Source organism: Bactrocera neohumeralis, chromosome 4, assembly GCF_024586455.1.
Source record: "Bactrocera neohumeralis isolate Rockhampton chromosome 4, APGP_CSIRO_Bneo_wtdbg2-racon-allhic-juicebox.fasta_v2, whole genome shotgun sequence".
Classification (NCBI taxonomy): domain Eukaryota; kingdom Metazoa; phylum Arthropoda; class Insecta; order Diptera; family Tephritidae; genus Bactrocera; species Bactrocera neohumeralis.
Window position 1 is genome coordinate 6709004 of NC_065921.1, and position 24990 is coordinate 6733993.

Sequence of the window (24990 nt, forward strand, 5' to 3'; positions counted from 1 at the left end):
TCTGGGGGCATGCGAACTTTTTCTGATTTTCAAGCGTATGCTAATTTTTCACTTAAAAACAAATTTGTGGCATTTATTTATGTGCATGTCTGTCTGTATGTATGTCTATGTAAATTGCCGTGCGCTTGATGAAAAAAGTCATGCGATTTTGCGAAATTTCAAACGGTTGCTGCGCAAATGTGGGACAGCATTTACATTTTGCAACGCGTAATTTATTCTATTTCCAAATTGAAACATTTTTATACCAAACGATATATTTACATACATACGTATAGTATATGGTTATATGTACCTTGATTTGGCATTCAATTTTTATGGCGCGCAATTTGTGCAATTTGGTGCGAGAAAATGCACAATTTTGATTTGAATTGCGCCAGGAAATATTAGGTTAACGTTTTTGGATTTTCGGGATCCCGAAATTTCTTTATCGTAATATAAAAAATAATGCATTATATTGAGTGATGAAATTTGTATCTGCATTTAACTTAGAATTGCATCTTTTACGTTATGCTTCAACATTGCCCTGCTCGCATTGCCACTTGGCAAAATATTTCCGTACGAATTTTAATTTTGTTGTTGTTAGCTGATTCAAGAGAAGAAAACATGTCATCAAAGTGGTATAAACCCTTGTTGCTCTATATCTGCTGAATTATACCAGTTTAACTGATTTATACCAGCTGTTTTTCGATTGGTAAACCAGTAGAAATTGATATTGCTCCCCTTGTGTATTATTCTACAGACTTAGAAATCCACTTTTCGATTATACCATTTCATTTATTTATACCAGTTTTTTATTCGATTCGTCAAATTTTAAAGATTGGTCCTTGTTTATTATTGTCCTTGTTTATTATTCTAGAGACTTAGAAATGCACTTTTTGATTATACCAGTTTAATTGATTTATACCAGCTGTCAAACGATAAAGATTGATATCCCTGCCCCTCTTTGTGTATCCTTCTACAGACTTAGAAATCAGCTTTTCGTTGAAATAGTGATTAGTCCAGCACGCGGCACCATCTTTTCTCTAACGAGATTAAGCCACATCATATTCTGTCAATTTTAAGGCACACTTTTAGGCGGAAATAAATTATTGCATGTTCTTTTGTTTGTCCAAAACCGTATATAAAGTGTTCTTAAAATTATGATGAAAGATAAAATCGGCGTCTGTAAAATCTATTTTGGAAGACCAATATTTTCTAAAATCTCATCGTTAATAAATTATGGGGCGAATGCCAGAACTCGGCGACGGAGTCCACCACGAATCCCACACCGAATTTGCGCTCCTTCATATAGCCATTGTAGTAAATGTCAAAAGGACCTACTCGTCTCAGTCCATCGCATTGTCAGCCTTTAATTTTACGAGGACATGAACCATCTCGGCAGCGGCACCTTCCCTATTAAGGGACCGGACATTCCAGGTGTATGCCCTCAAATCGTAATGCGTTGCCATGGTCGTCATCAAAAGGGGGGGTCTCTCGTCCGAGGCTAATTTAAAGTTTCCAATGGGGGCATTTTTTACGTGGCGGGTCCCAAACCCAGCGTACAACCCTATGTAGGAGATGTTTCGCCTTCTCGCGTTAGCTCGCCTTCAAACGGATGTTCTTAGACTACCCAGAGGATACTTGGTCAAAGACTGGAAGTCGTGAGCTGCTTGAGCCATATGTAAAATAATCGTTTCTGGCCACCCCCAAGTGAATGGCGATCAGAGAACTTTCCTTGCGTGAACTTCTACATATGACTACATCCTCCAGAATTGACAGCTCGAATAATGAATTATAGACTTGCTGCAATTTTATAACTAGTTGGTTTATATTTACTGATTTCGGAAACATTAACTTCAAAAGTAAGCAGACGTGCTCTTAGAGAGGAAAAACAAAAGATTAACCTCGATACTCAGTACTTAAAATGACATTGAACTCATTCATTGAATCACTAAGAAAATGTATTAAAAAGCTTTCTTCTTTCTTCAAAAACCTATTTGCAGTGAATACGAATTTGCAGCAAACAAGCTTTGTCATAAATCTAAGTATTTTATTTTTATAATTTCCTTTCTGTTTATTGTTTCGTTTGAATATTTGCCAAATACTCCTACAGTCACAATTTGGCTTGCTGCCAGCCATAAATTTCCAATGGCCACAGCTGACTGATAAGAGTGAAATGTAAATGAAAAGCTTTTTCGAATTTTTTAAGCACAAAATTTCACGTCACAGCGAAAACTAAAATAAATATAATAAATATTGTAAACACCGAAACTATTTGCTGGCTCGCATGATTTGAATGCCGGCGAGTTAGCGCTTGCTCGGAAAATTTATGTGCTGAGCGGATTTTTGCAAATTTATGAAATATCGAAAATCACCAGATGACTGACAATGGTCTTGATCTACATTTGAACTACATTTGTACTAAAGGCATATTCATACTGTATACATATGTATGTGTAAATACATGGATATGAACATGCATATCAGCGGATGTATGATGTGGTGTTGATGCTAGGGAAAATTATACTAAAATGTAGTAGTTTTTAGGAAAAATTTGGGTTTACTTTTGCTAATGAAGCTCTTAGTAAATTTTCGAATTTGCGTATACATTGAGCGAAAGTAAGAATAAGAGTGAAATTATGAATCTTGATGCTAATTTCTTTTGACGATCCTTGGTACAAATATTTCAGTTAGCTTGCTGCTAAGTTCTAAGTACTCCTAAAACTTCATAGTAAACAATTACTCAAATTTGCATAATTTTTTTATATTTAATATTCAAAAGAGAAAATTATATGAAAGCTCATCTTCAAAGACATGCACCATATTCGGTGACCCTTTATTCATTGATCCATAAACGTGCAATGCAACATTGGCTGAGCCATAAAAATCTAAAAATAAAATATATATATTAAAAATTAGAATACATTAGCGGCTACATGTTCACAAATGTCAGACATGCATCCATACACACACATACAAGCATACATACATATATACATATCATATAGTGCATTTGCCGTGAAGGAAGCCCAATTAAGTTATTGAGCTGATAGATAGGTGCATGCGTGCATAATATTTTTCATTGTCTAGCGGATCAGAAACACTCATACAAATGCCATATTTTATTTACACACAAATGTATACTCGCCAGTGTAATTTTTTTTTGTTCTATATTTATTATTTTTATTTTGGTATGTGCGCCGCTAAAAATATGGGGCGTCTCGTTTGAGTAGCTGGCTATGTAACTACATATGTTTAAATACAGGCGGATATATGCATAAATATATTAACGTTTGGGAATTGTGAGCGCGAAGAAATTCTAGAGCGGAGAGCTTTCATTTTCGCGGCGCTTTCACTAGTTTGATGGTGTCGCTTGTTACTTACTGCGGTCTAGCGACACTGATTAACGAAAGCTTAATTAAGAAACTTTAATATACAGCAACAATAACTATTTTTGGCGCTTAAAATCAGTATCTAAAATATTAAATAAATTAGTTTAGTGAAAATAATAATTATAAATTTTTTTTTTAATTTTTTATTTTAAATTTTTTTTTATTTTTTAAATTTAATTTATTTTTCAATTTTTATTTATTTTTTTAATTTAATTTATTTTTCAAAAGACTATACCTCTATGTAAACTTTCCTACAGGGCTCGAAATTGTATATATAATTATGCAGATACATTGACTTTGCCGTTGCATCTGTTTTCCATCAATTAGACGCTTAAATTATGTACATATTGTTGTGGCTTTTAGATAACAATTACTTATCTGTACTCTCCAGCTTATAGCTGCATACATACATACATACATTTATGTACATATACATATACAAATATTAAAAATATAGCAAAAATATAGGGAAGCTACTTTATTTTTTATGTTTTCCACATAAATATATGCACATGTGTGATTGTATGTATGTGTGCCATATGGCTTTAATGTAGCGAATGCCCTCAAGCCTATATGTAGTGCTGTGTGAAGTTCATTATTGACCATTAAACGCAAATATTGCACATGTAAACAGTTATACGTACGTGAAGTTGTAGACTTTGGGATTTCAGCATACAAGCATGCGATCTCCCTTACTTTTTACTGTAAAGGAACATGAAATTTTTAATGAACTTTACCGTTTGCTGCTTTTTCGTAAGCGAGTTGCAAAAGAACACTCAACTCCTATAAAATCTAAAATTATTTAACTAGACTGGGTAAACCTCAACTGTCAAATATTGGGTAGTCGAAAAAGTATCTTCGTATTTTATCATTTGCAGCGGGTTGTCCTATTATTACCTCTTTTAGCAGAATTTTTCTTGTGATAAGCACTCATTAGCATTAGAGCTTACAGCTAGTCTCACAATAGCGCCGTAATACAGTTAAATATAAAAACCACCCTAATAATAATAAAATATTGTTGAAAGGAAAGTTAAAAACTAATTTTCTGCTCAATTTACAATTGCAATAATGCATTCACGTTTCACTCAAGGTACATACATACATACTTATATACATTTTTGTGCTAAATTAAAAATAATTAAAAGGCCCATTGCATAATCACTCATACACATTCACCGCAGTGTGAGTAAAAATAATAAAAAATTGCTCGCCACTGGATTCCAAACAAATTAGTATTGTTTTTTCAACCTTTAACGAAAATAGCACAAATATGCCTACTTTCACAAAATATATACATATGTATATAGATACGTGAAATACTTATATAATATAATAGTAAAAACTTGTAGGTTATTAATAGAGACTACAGCAATATTAGAGAGAGTGAAGCTAATAGTTCTTTTTATAGCTTAAATGAGCTTACTTAGGGTAAATGAATTTTCAACCAACTCATTTAATATTAACTTTAATTGATTTCAAAGAAATCTGGCCACCTCGTCTTCTCGAATTATTTTTTACGTTCCTTAAATACAACACAAAAGTCAACAGCCTTTTCCGAGTATTTAAATCACTGCAGGCTACTTCGGTTGAAATTTTCCAGAAAAAATTTTAATATGCTAAAATTGGCACCGAATCCGTTCAGAGCTTTCTTTACTTATTAAGAAGTTATGAATTTTTTCTTCTACCAAGATCCCTTCCAATTTCCAGTGTAGTATGAAACAGTCGAAGTTTTCTTAATACCGTTTTATGCAAACACTCCTAAATGTAGGCAATAAATTTTCTTTGTAGTAAAAAGATATTGCATATATTCAAGCGCACTATCTCTCTCTCTGTTGTTGTTGTGGCGACAGAAAACATTTCTGAAGCAATTTGGAAGAATGCTGCCGTTTTGACTATCCTTGCCCCTACAGCAATCCGGTTCCGCTAATGTAAACCAGACTTTCGCTGCAACTCTCTCACTGTTAATCCTTCCGTCTGTCCGGCCACACTAGAAACTACGAAAAAATTGCTCAGATCAGACTACTATAGTATATAACTGTCATTCAAACTTACTGCTTAAAATCAAGCTCTTGCATGGAAAACCTTTTATTTGTCTCGATGGCTTCAAGAAATTTCGCTTAGACAAGACAACGTTATAATCTGAACTAATTGTTCAGTTTAAACCATTGCAGATGCCATTCAAACTGACCGATCAAAATCAGGATAAACGTTTTTTCCCAACTAAATATCCGTAATTCCACTTGATGGTTGTTTATATCAAAACATTCAGAATTATTTATACTTATAGTTATATATACTACACCTGTGAAGGGTATTACAGTTTCGCTGCAACCGATTTCAACTTTTTCCTTCTTTTATATTCATGAATATTCAACAAATGCTATTATCTGCTGACAACTGTGGTTTTGCTTTGAGCTTTAGGGCAATTACTTTGCTGTTAATGGATAATTTATTACATTTGTATGAATTAGAAAATATTGCAGACAATAAATATAATTTCTATAATAAAATTTCAATCTATATTGAGTATATACAAACATATGTATACATACATTTATATAGTATATTTTATGCACGTTCTGCAGGTAATTGACGTGCAATTTTCTACGCTTATCAGTGCGAGCATGACAAATAAGCGTATTGATAAGCAATGGCAGTAAGTGTTTGTATACAAATACATACATATATTCAATATACATATGTATGTATGAATAACTGTACAGATACGCATGTGCACATATATTCTTTGTGCTTTTTCTGCGAAATATATCAGCACATTACCTTTTGTATACACACACATATATGTATATATTTTGACATACATACAAACATATGCCGATATAGCGCGCTTCCGCACAGCCGTTCTTCGGCTTCGCCACTTACACACTTCATTTTTGGCACATCACAAAATCACAACAATACAATGCCACCACGATTTCATTGTCATTTTGGAGCGGCTGATTGTTGTCACTCCGCCGCGCGGTCACGTTGTGGCGCAGCGCTGCGAAGACTCACCTGCGCGACAACGGCGCGAGCTCACACACAGCACTGCGCCAACTTAGCGAAGCAACCAAGTGCTGTACGAATAAGTGCTTCGAGTACTTTAATTGCAAATCGGCCGCAATGACGCCACACCCTTCGGCCCACTGCGCGTCGCAAGCGCCCTCTGGCTGCCGGTGTGGCGTTTGGCGTTTGGCGTTGATATACCGCGCACACGTTGTTCGGCCGTGTGTTACGGTGCCTTTTGTGCATTGTTGTTGCTATTTTTATTTTATTTTACAATTTTTTTGTATTCCATGTACCTTGTTGTTTTTATTTGTACTTTTTTGAATTTGATTTTGTTGTTTCTGTGGCGTTGAGTGGTTGTGTACGACGGTTGGCTGCGCGACCGCTCGTTAATTGATCACTCAAGTCGGTGCTCCCGGCGGCAGGCAGTAGGCAGCGCGGCACTGGGCTATCTGTGCGCGCAGGCCGACAAGGCACAGCATTGTGTCAGTCAGTGAGTAACAGAACTCCGTTCCTGGCGTACAAGTATTATACAGTTCGTTCGTTCGTTCATTCGTTTGTAGCGGTAGTGATTTTTCGCCTGTTTTACTTCTTCTTTGTTTCTTTGTTGTTAGGACCCACTAGCACGTTGCTCGGTCTAATTCTACTGGCTGCGCTTCTGTGTGTGCCTGAAGTGTGGTGTTAAGAGCCCTCTTAGAGTATTGTTCACAGCAATTGCTAGTCTTTCGGTGCGGTATTGTTTAGCTAAGTTTTGTGGAGATCAAGTAGCAACAAACACACACACACACACGTACGCACACGCCGTCTTAATTATTTATTTGCATTTGCTTACGAAAAATCTCGGAAGTTGTGTGCGTGGGAAGTTGCGCACGCGGCTCTTGCCAAAAATAGCCATCTAGACAACAATAAAAAGCAACAAAAATCAACAAAACCAATAAAATCAAGTCAATAACTGTAAACAAGAAAACCGCGTATAGACATGTAGCTACAAGAATGTGAAGTCAGTTTTGTTTACACTTGAACACAAGCGCACGCGGTTAATAGTCATAATGATCGCGCCGATCATCTCCTGCCGTCAGCTGTTAAGGACTGCGCAAAGTGCTTAATTAATTTGCATAAAGCGGGCAGTGCATTTCGAAAAGGTGTAATGAGTTGCAATTAATATGAAAAATGCAGTGTTATTGAAGTGAAGTGATCGCGCAATACGGAAAAACACTCGAAGGCAAAAGTATGTTTCAATTATTTTGAGCGCGGTAGTGTGCTTAAGCGCGAGTTTAGTACTGACTTTTGTGCTTTCAATAAAATCAAGCATGACTATGGATATATATATATGTATGTTCAAGTGAACGGTGATCGGTGAACATTTTATTTTTCTTTTTTCAAGTGTAATTGGTTTTGAGTGCTTGAGATCAGTCATAAACCAAGTTAAAAGTCATTGTTCTGCATAAAAAATTGGTTTAGAACTGCTGAGGAAGTCTTACAAGTACTATCAAGACAATAAGGAAGCAATGACAAGCCAATGTTTGAATTAAAAATATTTGGCCAAAATAAAATTCAAGCATTTTTGCTATTTTTTAAAGGGAATGGCTGATATTTGCTTTAAAAAAAATCTTCAAAAATGTGCTTAGCGAGTGGATAAACAGTGACAAACTAAGTGCTGTATTAATAAAAAATTAAATGTACTCAAAAAAAAAATAAAAAATTTAATTCCAAATTAAGTGCACAAAAACTAAAATAAAAAAAATAATTAAAAATTAAATATACTACGAAAAACATTTTTAAAGAATTCAAAAGTTTAGAATATCTAAAAATATATAAAAAAATTTTAAAAAATTTTAAAAATTAAAAAAAAAATTAAATTAAATTTCTGCGCGTAAAAATCAAGTTTCTATGAAACATTTAATAACGAAAAGCACATTGAAGTCGTTAATTAACATTTTAATTAAATAAAGCTCTTGGCAAGCATAGCATGTCATAAAAACGCTTTGAGCGACTAAAAGCCATAAATGTTATAATTGTTAGACACACCTGCATACAAACATACATATGTCGTCATACGACTTTATTTAAAACCAAAACAGTGATTAATGCTGAAAATTATTATGAAAAAGTTTGCTCAATTAATCTGCCACACACGCTTTGTACAAGCAAACCACAGTGGCTTATGGCTATATACGCTTAATCTCTGAAAATGCTTTGCGTTACACACATACATACACATAGTTGAGAAATTAAATAAATTACGTTTGAATATGCTCAGGAGTACATTCAATTTGATTTAATAATGATAATAATAACATGGCAGTTATTGTTTGCGCAAATTGATATTCTCTTTTAAAAGCGTTAGACGTCATGATTTTTTTTGTATATTTTTTTTTTTTGCTTTTTTTCCAAAGATCGCTATCTTGCAGTATAATAATATGACGCATGGGATTTTTTAGGCATTTCATGAGACACGGTTTACTGCAATAAATATCGGCAGTCAGTAGTGATTGCATACAATTTGTTTTTTTTTTATCTATTTAAATGTTTATATGCATACAGTGGATGCTATCAAGGAGCACACCTAGTGTGACAGCCTTAAAATCGATTTTTGAAAATTTATAATATTTAAAACTACTGTATAACAGTTTTGAAGAAAAAATTAAATATTTTTCGAGTTGTACACGATCTCCGGCGTCTCTAAAAAAATGTCCTCCATTTCTGTAGGAATTTCGGCCTTCACTGTTGATGCGACCTTTTTACAAAATTTACGTACTATAAAATATGATCTGTACAATGACCTAAGCATCAAAACTTAAACAAATGACAGCGGTTTTAAAAAAAGTTCAATTTTACTCTTTAGAAGGCTGTAACTCGAAAACTATTCAAGATTGAATTCGATTTAAAATTTTAGTGTTATTCTTTAAGCGATAAACTATCGAATGGTGAAAATAGTAATGAGATTTTAGTATTTTAACAATTTGTTAATCACAGCGTTGCCACTTAGTTAAAGCTAAATTATAGTATTTCAAGATGGGCTGGTCTCGAATCTCAACCAGTTAAAAACATGTTTTCTACCCAAGTGCATTAAAATACCTGTCTGATATGAGAAAAACATGACCTTGCCTTCCGTCTTTCCATACTTTAAAATAGTGGTCCATTTCGAGATTCCCAATTTTTGTAAAAAAGAACCCAAAAACTTCAATAGGGAATGTTTATTATCATTTGAAACAACATTCTTTGGCATTAATTTTTTGAAAATTATGTCTTTCAAATGTTGCCAGCGACTACGTCTCAGATCGTCCATCCGTTGAATCCAATTTTCGATGACTCGTTCGAGTATTTCGACTGGTAACTGGCAAATGACAGCAGTGATGTTTTGCTCCAAGGCCTGAATGGAAGCGGGATTGTCCGCATGGGCTTTAGACTTCACATATCACCACAGGAAAATGTCTAACGGTGTGATATCCCACGATTTTGGTTTCCAATCGACCGGTCCTTGCTCACCAAAGTGTTCTTCTAATAAATACATTCATTGATGCGACATTTGGGAAGTGCCGCCGCCTTGTTGAAACCAAATGTCGCCCAAATAACGAGGTTTCAATTTCAGGTATCAAATAGTCAATTATCGTGTCGCGATAACGGTCGCCATTGACGGTTACGTTCTCACCGGTATCATTTTTGAAAAAATATAAACCAATGATTCCACCGGCTCACTAACCACAATAAACCGTTGTTTTACTGGATGAAATGGTAGCTCTTAAATCACTTCAGTTTGCTCTTCGTCCCAAATTTGATGATTATGTTGACCATAAGTTAAACGAAGCGCGCAAAACACATGTTTTACAGAACGTGAATTTTCGAAATAAAGTTGAACGATTTGTAAACGTTGTTCAGGCGTAAGTCTTTCCATGCCAAACAATACTGAACAAAAATAACATGACAGTTTGACACGACTCACCACGCATGATCTGTCAAAAAAAGGCTATTGAGAAAAGTGCTTTTACTCGGATCACTGGTACTTCTTCTTCAAGAGCTTAAACCCATTCTAGAAAAAGATTTAAGAGCAGCGATAAAGACATTTTGTTGGAACCTTTCCTTAAAAATTTTGTAATACAAAAGAAATTATTAGAGACTTTAAAAATTCTTAGCGAAAACTGTTATTATTGCAACTAGCATATGCGGACTTATTTTATAGATTCATGGAAAAGAATCCTGCGATTTGAAAACATTTATTCTAAATTTACGGTCTAATTTTATGGAAAAGGTATGGTTGCAGCAAGTCAGCTGATTTCGCCAGTTCTATCATAAACTCACTGATTTTACCTTGCTATTATAATTGATTAAATTATTCGAAAAATAAAATTATTTCCAATGATTCACCTTAAATTAATAATGTTGAAACAGCACTGCTGGAGAATTCTTTTCCTTTTTCGATGATTCTATCTTTCTTTTCAAGCTTGCTCACCTTATTTACATAGCTCAATTAACTGAGACCATTAAGATGTTAATTAACTCATGGGTTTTGGTATTAAAATATACTCATTTTAGCTTGAGCATTAATATTTTGATTTTGTTGATACTAAAAGTAATAAATAATAATAAAATATTAAATGAATTCATCCTTTAATGTAATCCAGTTTTGCTGGCACTATGGTGGAGGAGTCTAAAATTACCTGCTAATAGTTCAAAAATTTAATAAAACGTTGTTGTCATCTGCCATTACTTTTGATGACATTTTCTTTTCTCAGAAAATATACAGTCCTTCCCTTCATTGAACCCACTCATAACCACATAATGTCTTGTAAATCAATTTATTTCAAATTAATTGCTAATTGGACAATTGGTTAATAGTTCCATTGTATGGTAAATTGGCAACAATTATGAGTCAAATGGTTGAAATTATTTAAGAATTTTTGGAGTATTTTATGAATTTTGAGAAAATATTTGGCTCTTGCCGAATGCGCTCAGAGAATTTGATATTACATGCATATAGACAGCCAAGACTACAAACCTAAACTCTAAAAATAACTGCTATGGATAGTCTTAAAGGGTTGCTTAGGGTTCCTCGAGAAAAAACAGCCTTTTTTCAAAATTTTTTTCTCATATAAAAATTTAAATATTTTATTAAAATTTCATTTCATGAAGATCGAGAAATCAATGTCAACTTCAATGTCAATGACTTCAAAACCACAGTTTCTAGAAAACGCGTTTAAAGACGGCGCACTTAGCCTAGAACTTGTGTTCTCAAGGCTGTATCTCCTAAACTATTACCCGGATCAACTTGAAAATTTAGAACAATATTCTAGAGGTGTTTTAAAGTTTAATAACACAATAAAAAAATTTAATTTTTTGAAACCCGTGAACCCATGTAACCCCTTAAGGCCTTGACTCACGATGTAGTTATTATTTATTACCGTGACGGTTTTTGTTATGATAAAAAATATGCGAAAGAAGAAATGAAAAATTCAACACTTCGTCATTTTTACCAATGCAACAAACACTAAATTGATTATACCTTTTCCGGAAGTGAAAACATGAAAACTACCACCCCAACACAGAGGCGATAAAGGTGTCAGCAGTCAGCAGACCACGCCACTGCTCACCTGCCTTCGCACTGCTGAAAATGTTGCTCCGCACCCTGCGCGTCGTTACTTACAAAAGAGTGATGTGCGCTCACGTGTGGTTCGCCGACGCGGCAGCACTCTATTTGTGGCACTTGCGGCTTGTAAATTCGCTAATTCGCAAAAAACGTCTGGCCACAAAATTGTGCGGCAGCCGCAATACCGCTTGCAACAGCTAATGCGCTTTGCAGTTTCTTGCATTTTTACTTTATTTACATATACTGATGCTTATATGTCTATATACTTAGCTGATATATTTGTATATATGTTATATGTACTTATGTATGTGTGTGACGCAACTTGCAGCTTGGTGCGCGCTGGTGGACATTCACTCGCCGCTGGCGCTGTCTGTTGCCGGCAACTGACAGTATTTGCTTGACCGTCGCGCCGGCAATAGGGCAAGTTTCTAAAGGGACGCATCAGCCACTATTAAGAAATACATACATACATATGTATGTATGTACATGAGTGCAAGTGGATAGCTGGCGGGTGATCCCTCATTAAATTGGCTAAGCAAGAGCTTCGCATTCGTGTGTTTGTGCGGGGCAGTGAAATAAACTGCAATAAACAGTAAATTGTGCTCGTGCGCCACAGCAACAATAATAAAAAACACTTGCTAGGTACATGCGCAAAAAATAGCCATATGCTAATTATTAAAAAAATATTTGCAATGTGCAATTTGATTACAAACAAAAATAAAACACACACACACACACATGCACGACAGATACACACATATACAAATACGCAGGCGATTTTGATGAAACCAGCTTATATTTGTTAATTATTGAATGAGCGCATTCACACGCACACATATAGCACATGTGAACACACACACACGCACAAGTATTTGTGAATGCATTAACTTTTGTGTGCCAACTTGTTTATCGCGACAGCGATCGTCAGCGCAGTCGTCGCTATTCAGCCGCTAGCCGGTAACGCTACACACAGGTGACATCATCACCAATAGTAAACATACGAGTCCACCAAAAACAAGAGCGGCAACGAAAAGCCACACGAAACGCAAATCACAATAAACAAAGCGGTCACATTCAGTGAACTGTCGACGCGCTGACCAACCGATCACCGACGACCGACCCACAAACTAAGTTAGGCGAAAGGAAATACGCGCACAACAACAGCAACTACACACATGCAATGCAGCGATCGCGGCGCGCCAAGTGCGGCGTGGCGGCTGTTGGGGGTGTGAGATCGAGCGCTTAGACAAAAGCTGTGCGCGCCTGCCGGTGTGTGTGCGTGCGTACGCGCAGCGAATGGTTTGAATAGAAACTAATTATTTCCAGCGCATTCGCATTAATTAGTGCTGCAAAAGTAGAGCAAAAGCCGAAGCTGCGCTCAGATTGATGATAATTGAAAAAATGCGAAATTAAAAAGAGCGTAAATGAAAAAAGTATGAAGGCGCGAAGGGGAAAACAAAAACCAACAATAGATGTGACTGAAGAGTGAAGTTGGTTTTCACAGCAATCAATTTTAAAAGTAATCTCCATACTCGAGTGTCGTGCAAACGAAATAGCAAAGGCAAATAAAAAATAATGGCGAAAACACTTAGAATATTATAAAAAGCTTAAAAGCAGCGCTGACTAATCGGCCGGTTTTTAGAATGTTTATTTACCTAAGCTTAAATTTAGTTAATTATTTAAAGTGTGTTTGCTAGTCTTTGTAGATACATATACTATATAGATACTTTACATACAAACCCATGCATACGAAAAAGCACGATTTTAGTTTGGTTGTCAGTCAACTAAAAATACAACTAAGTGTTTAGATAATGCTTCGACGTAAGCAAATAGGGACGTAACAGTTCTTTAGTGGGCTTGACGTTGCTTTAGTTGAGATTTTTTAGGGAATTCGTTGCAAAAAACTTTTATATTTTCCTCAAAAACAACAGTAATAATGCCCATAATTTGAAAAAAAAAAATTAAAAAACTTAAATTTAATGAAAATTTTGCCAATTGTTTAAAAAATATTTAAGTTTAAATTATTAAAAAAAGCTTTTAGAGAATTTGTTAGAAAAAAACTTTAAAATTTCTAAAAAAAATTACATTAATAATACTCATAAGTTGAAAAAAATTTAAATTATTTAAAAAAAATTTTAAGGGAATTTGTAAGAAAAAAACTTTAAAATTTTCTTAAAAAACTATAGCAATAATGCTCATAAGTTGTAAAAAATTTTAAATTTAAAATTAATGAAATTTTTGCCAATTGTTTAGACAAATTTTAAATTTGAATTGTTTAAAAAATTTTTAAAATTCGATTTAATGAAAATTTTGGAAAAAAAAAATTTTAATTTAAATTTAATTACATTTTTTTAATTAAGTGGCAACACTGCTTAGTAATATTTTAGATCAGATGCGAGCTTAAATCACTTGCGTTAGATGCCAAGCCTGGGTATTTTTGTAGAATAATTTTTTAATTTAAAATTGGAAACAAGTGGCAACGTTATAACTTTTTGTTGAAAAAAAAATCGATTATTCGAGCAATTCAAACCAAATTACTCGAACCGGTTCCGCTTTTGTTACGACGTCTTGATAATGTGGGTGTGACGAAATTTCGTTGCGCAGCAAAATTTCGCTGCTATCTATAAATTTTGTTGTGGTCACACTACTATTATAAAGACGAAAGATTCATAAGCATTTGGTGTGTTTAGTTGCGAGAATTCGAAAGAAAAATCTTTACATCTTTTTCAAAAAGCTACTATAATAATGACGAAAAATTTAATCAAAAATTAAAAAAAAATTATCAATACTGTGTGGCAACACTGCTCAGATGTATTTGCGTCCCGAAGCATGCTTAAAACTCTTCGGTTGGTTGCAGAACCTTTGGTAATATTTGATTTTATAATTATTTTGTAATTCAAAATTTAAACAGGTGGCAACATTTTTGTCTTTAAAAGAATATAACATCACAATAAATAATTTAAATAACCGCAATTCAAAATTCTTTATTTTATAATTACTTTGTAATTCAAAATTTAAACAGGTGGCAACACTTTTTCTTAAAAAAATATAATATCACAACGAACAATTTAAATAATTGCTATTCAAAATTCTTTATTTTATAATTACTTTGTAATTCAAAATTTAAACAGGTGGCAACACTTTTTCTTAAAAAAATATAATATCACAACAAATAAATTGAATAAACGCTCTTTAGTATTATTTATTTTAAAAGTATTTTGTAATTAACAATTTCTAACAGGTGGCAACTTTCTTATTTTTTGTTTAAGAAAAAGGAGTACTACACCAAACAATACAAAATATTTATACAAACCGCTTCCGTCTTTATAATGCTGACGTTCTGTATATTGTGGGTGTGACGAAATTTCGCTGCGTAATACAATTTCGTTGCTACGATCAATTTTGTTGTCATTATGAAAAATTTTCGCTTCAAAATTGTATATTACTGAAATTTGTTAAACACATTATATGATTTAATTAATTTTTGTCTCATAAGTCCCTTACCCAATTTTCAACAAACTCGAGCTATGCCACTTTGAAATCAATTTTTGTTAGCATTCAGTTTTTAAATAAAAAAAATTCAGTTTTATTTTCTGAAAATGCATTCAACCATTTTAAAAAAAGTTTCATTATTGTGAATATTTTGGTTAATAAATAACACTTCAATCCAAATTCAACCATACAAAGTACCAAAGCCCTCACGCTTTACCCAAAAACACCATAAACCAAAACACTTTCCATTCAATGCTCGTACCGCTGCCACTATCCGCTACTCACCCTGTATGCGATATTGCCAAACCGAAAATGCCTGTTTAGTATATTTCTATAGAATTTTACTCGCACGCATACACACACAGCCAAACAACACACAAACACTAGAACCATTAATTTTGCCGCACAACTCGTGTACCGCCCCACATACCCCCCTACCCCACAAAAATTGTAAGCATGTGTGTGTGTGTATGGCAAACCGACGCTCAAAAAACCATTCAAATTTCACTCGCACTTCTATTTCCGTGGCGGGCTGCTCGCAGCGGCAGCGTACTCGCAGCGCGCCATATTCCTTCCACTTCGAACTTTGCTGCTTTTCCGCTCATTTTAGCACACCAAACCAAGCGAATGCCCAACAAGCATACCAAAATGTGTACTATTTAGCTACAAACAAAAGCCAGCAAATAATGTTAGAAAGCAAAACACAAAAAAACAAAAAAACAGCAATAAATATTATTAATGTTGAGAGCGCTTCGGAAACATTGCGCGCACATAGAATTCAGTTTGATACAACGACTCTCCGTGACGTGCGAGCGTGCACGGGTGAGCTAACGAACGCGCGCTGTTGCCGCACAAGAGCAAACGAAGCGCGAAAAGTTTTCAAAAATCCGATTTTTTTTTTCACTGCGCCTACTCGGTGGTTTTCGAAAACAAATCGAGTGAAAAATTTTGTAATTTCTCTACGCGTTATGTGAATTTTCAGTAGCGGCAGCGAAGCGCTATTGCTCGTGCTATTATGAAATCTGCTGCGATCTATGTATATGTATGTGTGTGTGCCGAATACCAAAAACAAATTGTAAAAGTTTTCTTAAGGCATATCCAAAATTCTGTTTTTCGAAACCTAAAAGGCAGCGCGCCAACATACAAACGCTGCTTCTGTGTGACATTTAGGGAAACAGTGCGCGTGCCCAATGTCTCTTGGGCCACCACCGTCCACCACGGCGAATAACCGTTGACGCTGTGCTCAGCGCTCGCCGGTCGGTGCTACTTTGTTGAACATTTAGTGGGGATCACTCAGTATTTTCATAGACCTACAGTCGAACAGAATGAGTCGACGATTTTCGACAACCGAAACGAATAGCAAAAAGAAGAAGAACAAGCAGCACATTCAGCAATAACAGCAAAAGCAGCAACAACAAACGAATTAGCGGAAATTTTGAAATACGCAATACGAATTTCAATTGATTGAGCAAACTTTTTCATACGCAACGAACAACTTTCCTTTAAACTGAACAAATATACATAACTGTATAGATACATTTTTTGTTTTTGTCTTTCCTGGTTACGCGACCTTAGTCACCACAAAAAGCGCTGAAAATCACCGCAAAGCAAAAACTAAAACAAAAACAAAAACAAAAAGTAACGAGAACGTGCGCGGTTAACCTAATTATCATAGTAGTGGTAGAGTACGGAGACATTTGTAAGCACAAGGCATATACTTGAGTCACGGACCGCCTAGAACTAAGTAGACAATCAAAAGTGATCGATGAGCGATCGTGTTGAGTAAGGGACAACAAGTGCAATAAAAACTATCTAATTGAATTGGAGATAACATGCCAAATTATCGCCAGAAAAATAAGAGAAATAAGAATAAGAATCGACAGAAAAATCAACAACAGCAACAGCAGCAACAACAACAACAAAATAAAAACAAAAACCAAAACCTGCAAGAACCAGAAATTCAACAAACCGATCAAAACCGGCAGCCGACCAATAATCAAGACAATCAAAGTCAGGGTCAAAGCAGACGTGAGCAATCTAATCAACACCAACAACAACAACCCACAACATCGCCGCAATCACCAAAATCCCCCACACCAACTGCCACCCAAACCACACCGGCTGCTTCGGAAGACGAGCCGCGAACAGCTACTTCACCACAGCAGCAGCCGCCGAGCTCAGAAGATGCGCGAGAAGTGGACTCTGACGTCCCTGCTGCTGCGCTCAATCAGTGTCACAATTTAAATTCGAACGAACCCACAACCAGTCACCAAACGTTCACAACTGCAGTTGAACGTGAAGAGTGCAATCGTGTGGAAGATGCAGACGCACAACTTTCGAAATTAGATAATAAGGAAGCGACACACAGTGACATAGCGCGCATTGAGGAGATAGTGGGTGCCGAGTGCGACAGTGCAGTGCAGGAATCCACGATGGGCAATAAAGACTCGAAATCATACATCACAAGCGATGATGACGCTGCAACAACAACGACAGCAGCGACGACCGCAACAGTGACAGCTTCGACTGATTTGTGCGGCATAAGTAGACCAGATCGCACCATAGCCGGTGCCAGAGAGTTGGACGAGCTGCACACGGCAGCGCCGAAAACGCAAATGGCAAAGGTGATTGTGCATAGAATAGTGCGCGAGACGACAAGTGAGGGGGGCGAGAATGAGCCGCGCATTGGAGACATTGACAAGGTCGAACAAGTGGCGAGTGTTGGTGAGCAATTGACAAGTGGGAAGACGGGTGAGCTTAAAGTGGAAGTGATGGATGAGCAGAAAACACAAGTGACGGCGACTGATGGACAAATTGAAGGGTTTGCACAGCAAAAGCAAGTGCAAAGTGCAGCAAAGGAGGTCGAGACAATGAGTGAGACACAACAACCTAAAGTGATTGTGCACAAGATCGAGCAGAAGCCGGTAGAAGCGCAGAAAGCAAATCACAAGAGTGATGAGCCGAAAATTATAGTGCATGCAATACAGCAAGAAGAAGACGATCTAACGATTAAACAGCAAACAGAAACTTTTGCTGCACAAACAACTAGCCAGATGCCGCAATCGAATGCTGGCGCAAAGGTGATAGTGCATAAGATCGCGCAGACATCGAACAATAATGCAGGTCCTAGCCAAATACAGCGTGATGAAGCCGATAATTCAAGAGCGACTCCAGCCAATTCTACTTGCGTTAGCCCCAAAGGTAGGCCCGAACAAATTGATGACTCAAAAGTCATTATACATCACATACAACTCGAATCTACATCACCCATAAACTATCGCGTTGACTCGCCTGACACTGACAGCCCCACATCGCAGTTGTACCGCAGCAAACAGGCACACTTACTCAATAAAAGTATTGTGCAAATACAAGAGCTGAGCGACGAAAGCTCCAGCGAATATAATGACAATCCGCCTGTGATAAGCGAAGCCGAGTCTGAGACCGAGTCTACGGCTGGCGCTTGCGCTTTAGACTATGCACAAGCTGTGCGCACACTCTCTCCTGACAGCGAGGTCAGCTACGAGGTTTCGCACAAACCACCAGCCATTCCAAGTCAGGAGCAACAAGACCTAAAACAGCGGCGCGCACAAAAGCGCGTGGCGCTCGAAACACATTTCCTGCCACAATTACTGAGTCCACGTTATCTGGATAGCATTATGGAAGAGAACAGTGACATGAGCGATGCGCGCAGCGATTGTTCCGAAAACCCGCTGATGACAACACACTCCGGCGACGATTTGCATGATGCAACCGCGTCGAAAGTGCGTAAAGCCAATGAAGTATTCCCGCGCAGCAATTTGGATTTTACGCGACGACATGCGAAAAAACAGCTTGGCGCTCTGCCAAAGAAACCATTACCCATACGTGAAGAGCCTGTTGCCATGGTGGTTGCGGCCAAATTGATCGATAACGCAATAACGCCCGCACAGGAATGTTGTACGCGCTTGTCCAGCGAGCACACGCCCGAATCGGAAGCAGCTGAAGTGATATATTTGAGTAGTTCGGCATCGAGTAGCCTGTCCGATTTGATGGAGCTCGACGCGGAGGGTGACGGCGATGATGAGTGCGGCAACAGCAGTCGCTCCACAATCGATCTCGACACAGACGCAAGGGAAATCATAACACGACCGGGCAGCGAGGAGTGTGCGGCGACAGCAAGTGATAGTCGCGAGAGTACACCTGTTAATCAGGCATCAACAAGACTGTCAGAAAATAATGAAACGCAAAAAATTCACACAAATAACAATAACAATGCGAGTGGTTGGGTAGAACAAACAACGCCAGCGGCAGCCGCTGTTAATGGCACAAATATTGACACAGCCAAGATCACTAATCCCATTGAGCACAGAATATTTGAGAATTTGAAAAGTTTGCAATTGCTGGCGGAGCCAAGTGGAGAGCGCACACTCTCCAACGGCAGTGGCGAAACAAAAACAAGCACAACAACAACAAGCATAAGTAAGCGCACAATAACCACACATAGCGAGTCGGAAACGGAGACGGAGACGAGTTCAGAGACAACAACGGAGAGGTGTGAATATTTGCGCAGCTCGAGCAGCAGCGGCAGCGGCAACGGCAGCGGCAGCAGCAGTCTCACTAGCAGTATTGATGCTAAGTATCCGCCAGCCATAATTGCGACTAGTGATAGTTTAAACGTTGACCCAGCAGTGCTGCTTGAAAATATTGAATTGGAAATGAATAGCGTGCGCGATATATTAAACTCGCATACGATCGAGACAACGGCGACAACGTGCGGGAATCAGCATGTCTCCGATACGCGTACTTCGTGTGAATTGAAAAATATTGATAAATTTAATAGTGCTAAGAATGTTTCGCCCTCACCACCACCCATACCACCACCACCCACCAGTGCTAGTGCTAGTGATTTTCATAGTGATTTTACAGGTTTTCAAACACAGTCAGCACCACAACCACCACCACCAATACCCGCGCGCGCCCCACAAGACAACACATTCAACTCTGCATCGACATTTACAACAGAACAGAAGAGTCCACAAACGCAAACAACAAATACACTCTCCCCCAACACCCATAACGCTTTGACCACACTATCCTTGCTGTCGCGTCAAGAGTCCGCCGAGTCCCATTGCTCCGACAGCACACAACACAGTCAGTGCACAGCCATCAATGTTGGCTCGCGCCCCTCCACCGATCATGAGTTAACGCCACCACTGACTGCAATCTCACCCATTTCAGATGCGCAACAGCAACGTCAGCACACCGAATGGAAATATGGGGAAAATAGTGAAAGCGACGTCAACACACGCGGTCAGCAAAACGATTTAGAATTACCGAGCGCCGAACAAAAGGATGCCGCAATTAAAAAGTTACGTCTCTTATGTACCGAAACATTGGCTTCCATGCCATATGGCGAGCAGGTACTGGTAGAGTTGGCCACAGTAGCACAGAATATAGGTGAATTGCAAGCGAAGGCGCCAACACAAACGCCAGCGGAGAAGAGTTCTGCGCTGCCACAAGGAACAACACACGCAACGAACATGCCATACCCGTTACCCCAATTACCGCACATAAGCGAATTGCAATTGTCGATCGCTGCTGACGATCGTACGCCCACAACACTCAGTGAACCGAAGCGCGCACAGGCGTCACACAGCGCCACCTCCTCACATACGACTACTACCCACAATGTGGCGATCACACAGCGCAGCGATCCAGTAGGCGCATCGCGTGATCTCACCGCCGCCTCTGCAAAATTATTGCATTCGCCACCACCACCACCAGTGCCCGTGCCACCTGCGCGCTACAGTGATGCGCCTTGGCTGGGCGTGCCAACAGCAGCCGATCCCAATGTGCTGGTATGTCTATCGCCCGCGCAACAACAGCAATTGACAAGCGGCACGCAATCCTCACAACAGGCTGGCGCCCAACAAACGCCACAACCCGATCAACTTTTGGATGCGCATCAAAAGTTTCTGGAGCGACGTGGCTACCACGAATACACCGACGAACAGGTGAAATCGCTCAATGCTGAATTGCAGCAGGAGGAGCAACAGATATTGAAGACGGCGGCGTACATGAAGAAATTACGTAAAAGCCTGACACCACCACCGCCGCCCGTGCCGCCACCACCAGTGCCAGCGAAGAATGCCGAAACGGCAGCGAAGGCACAAAATCAAGCCAGAATAGCCGCGTCGTCTTCGCATGTGAGCAGCGACCACAGCCAACGCGTTTATGACGTAATACAAGATAGAAATGCTAATGAGCAAATAGCAGCCACTTTTGCGAATGGAGAACAGCAGCGCCAGCAGATACAAGCGAACCAGTCAGAACAAAAGCGCTTGCTAACGCTAACACAGAAAGCTGACGCGTCAGCTGATGCTGTTGCTGTTTCGGTAGATGGCTCATCCTCAACAACATCTTCGGCACACCAACAGACATCATCACTTGAAAATAACTCAAGGCAAACGAGTGCCGCTGACGCCGCTGCCGCTACAGCTGCTGCACAGGGTGGCGCGCCAGCATTCGCAGGAAAACAGCCAACAGCCAGCGCCGATACACGCCAGTATTCAAACGCAAACGCGTCTGCATCAACCAGCATTAGTAGAGTGTCCGACTTGTACGCTGCTAATAATTACACAAAGAACAGTTTCCCAACAACAGCAACAACATCAACGTCCTCAGCCAATATGCAGGGTGTCGAGAGTGAATTGGCCAAAATGTTCCCAACCATGGGCTCCAGCGATATTTTCGACAGCAACCGTAAACGCTTCTCCAACATTGAATCCTCCACTACATCGAAGGATGGCGCTTATTGCGCTCAACTGCAGAGCACGCTACCCAAACGGTACTCCAATATCGAGACGCACTCCTACGAGGCGAAAAAACGCATGGAAAATGGTCAGGTGGTCTATGACTATAGTGATTCACGCCACGAGCGTCAGTCGGATGGCGACAAGTCCTTGGAGAGTGCATCCACGCCCTCTTTGTTGCAATTCCCCGTTAGAGAGCCATCCAAAGAATATCTGCAGTACCCGGTGGCTGGCGATGGCGTGTCAAGTAGAAGCGGAAATAGTGAAATTATGTCAGCAATAAAATTAAACACAACAGAAAATGCAAAAACAACTACGCAAGAAACTAACGTAGAAACAAAAGAGCAAACCAACGGCATAAACATGACAAATTTCGTACACCCTGCCGCCACTTCAAACGCCACCGCTACTTCTACCACAGCTACTACACAGCACAACCCCACCGATCGCACGTTCGGCACAACGGCTACAACGGAGACCACAATAAAAGAAGAACATATTAAAAATAGTCAAGAGTTTGGTAGTAGCACGGCACGGCCACAAGCCTCAAGTGGCGGTGGCGATAGCGGCAATGCTTATGAAGAATTTAGGCAACGTGCCAAAGCAGCGGCGGATGGCGGCGCGCTCGGTGCTTTCGGTGGTCAGACGCCAGCCACCGCGCCACCGCTTGGCCAAGGCAATAGTAAGCATTCCGCTTTCAATTTTCAACATGACAAACTGTTCAAGGACTTTGATGCGTTGTCGCAACAATTACATATGGAACTCGAGGAGGGTAAGGCGCAACGGCAGCAACGCGAGAAGTCTGCATCACTTTTCGATCTCAATCGTTCGCAGTGGAATTTCAAGGACCATTTCGATGAGCTGAAGCAACAACGGCATCAGCACATGCAAGAGTTGGAGCGTGAAATCGAGCGTTCGATGCGTTCGCGTCAATTGAAGGGGTGGGCTAATGGCGGTGCACAGAACACCACGAGTGCACCAACTGCTGGTCGTACTTATGAAATACCAATACAAATTGAACAAAATAACGGTGCTTACGACAGCGCACATTCAAATGGTTTTGCGCGCAAAAGTGATAGAAGTTCAGCGCCCAGAGAACTAACACAACCGCGCGCGTACAATATACCCATTGTAATGGAAAATGGTGACGCGCCAGTGCCACCACCACCACCGGCAGACTATGATACGGTGGATGATGCGTCACGTTTCAGACGTGCCGAGTCAATGTTTAATCTCTCCGAAAACACGAGACGCGCGCAACCCCAAACACCACAAACGTATGCCACCTACGAACGTCCTAAATCAGCTGCTGCAGATGATTGGGCGCGTTATGCAAGTGACTTCGGCTCTTCGGAAAATATCACACGTCCTTTCGCACGTGAAGTGGAGATCTGCTATCAGCGTCAGCGACCACGCACCATACGCGCGCCACGCCTTAGCGCCTCCACCAACGATCTCTCGTCATACACGCACAGCTATGACAATTATAACGCTTACAATGCGCGTCGCTCGCATGCGCCTATGTTGCAACCAGTGGCACAACAACAACGACCACATCACGGCAGTTGCTACTCAGTGCTCGAACGTGACCCCAATCCCACTTATATTAGCACAACAACGCGACGCGGTGTATCGCCAGCACCTGTTTCACCTGCGCCACAAGCTACGGCACAGGAACCGCTCTACAGCCCACATGCGCCTGAGCGGCAGCGTCGCGCCTCACTACCACGTGAGATACAAGAGCAGCAACTGAAATATATTAGTAGCAAAGAGGAAGAGCTACGCATGGAATTCGAGCGTTTGCAAAACGAGCGACGCCGTCTGATGGAGGAACTAAATACGCCACCAGCTGCAACGCTGCAAATGCCACAACATCCAATGCGTGACATATACCGACCAGTGCCAAAGCTGCCCACACTCACGGAAGATGAAGTGTTCCGCCAGCAAATGGCCGAAGAGTGGCTGAGCAAAGTAGCGGAACGCGAAGAACGTCGCCTACAGAAAATCATCAAAATCTCCAAGGTCAATGAAACACAGCAGGGACAACAACCGCCTGTGCCGCCACAACCCAAAACTGATATTAGCGATGAGTTCCTCAAGCGCGTCCAGGAGCGACGCACGAAACTGGCTATGCCAGCTGACAGCGATTGGGAGAGTGGCGCCGAGTCACAACCGGCTAGAGCAGGACACGCGAGCGAGAGTGATGCCGAAGTGCCGCCTGTGAAAGTGATCGAGGGTAAATCGGAGGCGGATTTGCGTCAATTACCGCGTCACCTACGCGAATTCGCGCGCTTCTCAAATCACAATGAAGAGAAAATCGATGGTGGGCATCGGGTGGTGCATCAGGAGGAGGAGCGTCGCCAAGAGGCGAATGGTAATTCTATGAGTAGTGCGTTAAAGAAATCGTCTGTGGTGAAAACTGTGAAAATTGCAAGACCGGAAATCGTAACAAACACTAGCCAACGTGTGGCGCCACCGCCAGTAAGTGTGCAACAACACCAACAACCGCGTCAACAACCACAACAAGGGCATAGCCGTCCAGTAAGCGGCGGTGAAACGGGTGAGTGCATGCACAGTGTGAACGCTCCTACATTACAAACTATTCGTAAAACATTTGCTTCAGCTTCTAGTACTACTACTACCAACTCCTCCACCATAACCAAGTCCAACTCAAATTCCTCGAACGCTACCGATACTATCGATACTACTACCACTACTGCTACTACAACAAGCGACAATGTTGTTG

General features: G+C 39.5%; 1 protein-coding gene and 1 long non-coding RNA gene across 22 annotated transcripts in view; one reads left to right on the plus strand and one right to left on the minus strand.

Annotated features, from left to right (window-relative positions):
- Window positions 1-24990, plus strand: part of LOC126756866 (sorbin and SH3 domain-containing protein 1) — a 93405-nt gene that overhangs the window by 4233 nt on the left and 64182 nt on the right. For 5 of the 21 annotated variants that reach the window (XM_050470313.1, XM_050470314.1, XM_050470315.1 and 2 more), the window contains exon 1: window positions 16234-24804. The exons of 3 other annotated variants lie outside the window; for them this stretch is intronic. In XM_050470313.1, the coding sequence (XP_050326270.1) occupies window positions 17286-24804 (7519 nt within the window). In that variant the 5' untranslated portion in view covers window positions 16234-17285. Of the gene's footprint in view, window positions 1-6876; window positions 6943-15956; window positions 24805-24990 lie in introns of those variants that run through there. 13 more of the 21 variants (XM_050470307.1, XM_050470308.1, XM_050470309.1 and 10 more) reach the window with 10 other exon arrangements.
- LOC126756952 (uncharacterized) lies at window positions 3613-6412 on the minus strand. The gene is made up of 3 exons (XR_007666657.1): window positions 6153-6412; window positions 5424-5805; window positions 3613-5365 (listed from the first exon to the last, which is right to left on the minus strand). It is a non-coding gene; the product is annotated as an uncharacterized LOC126756952 (long non-coding RNA).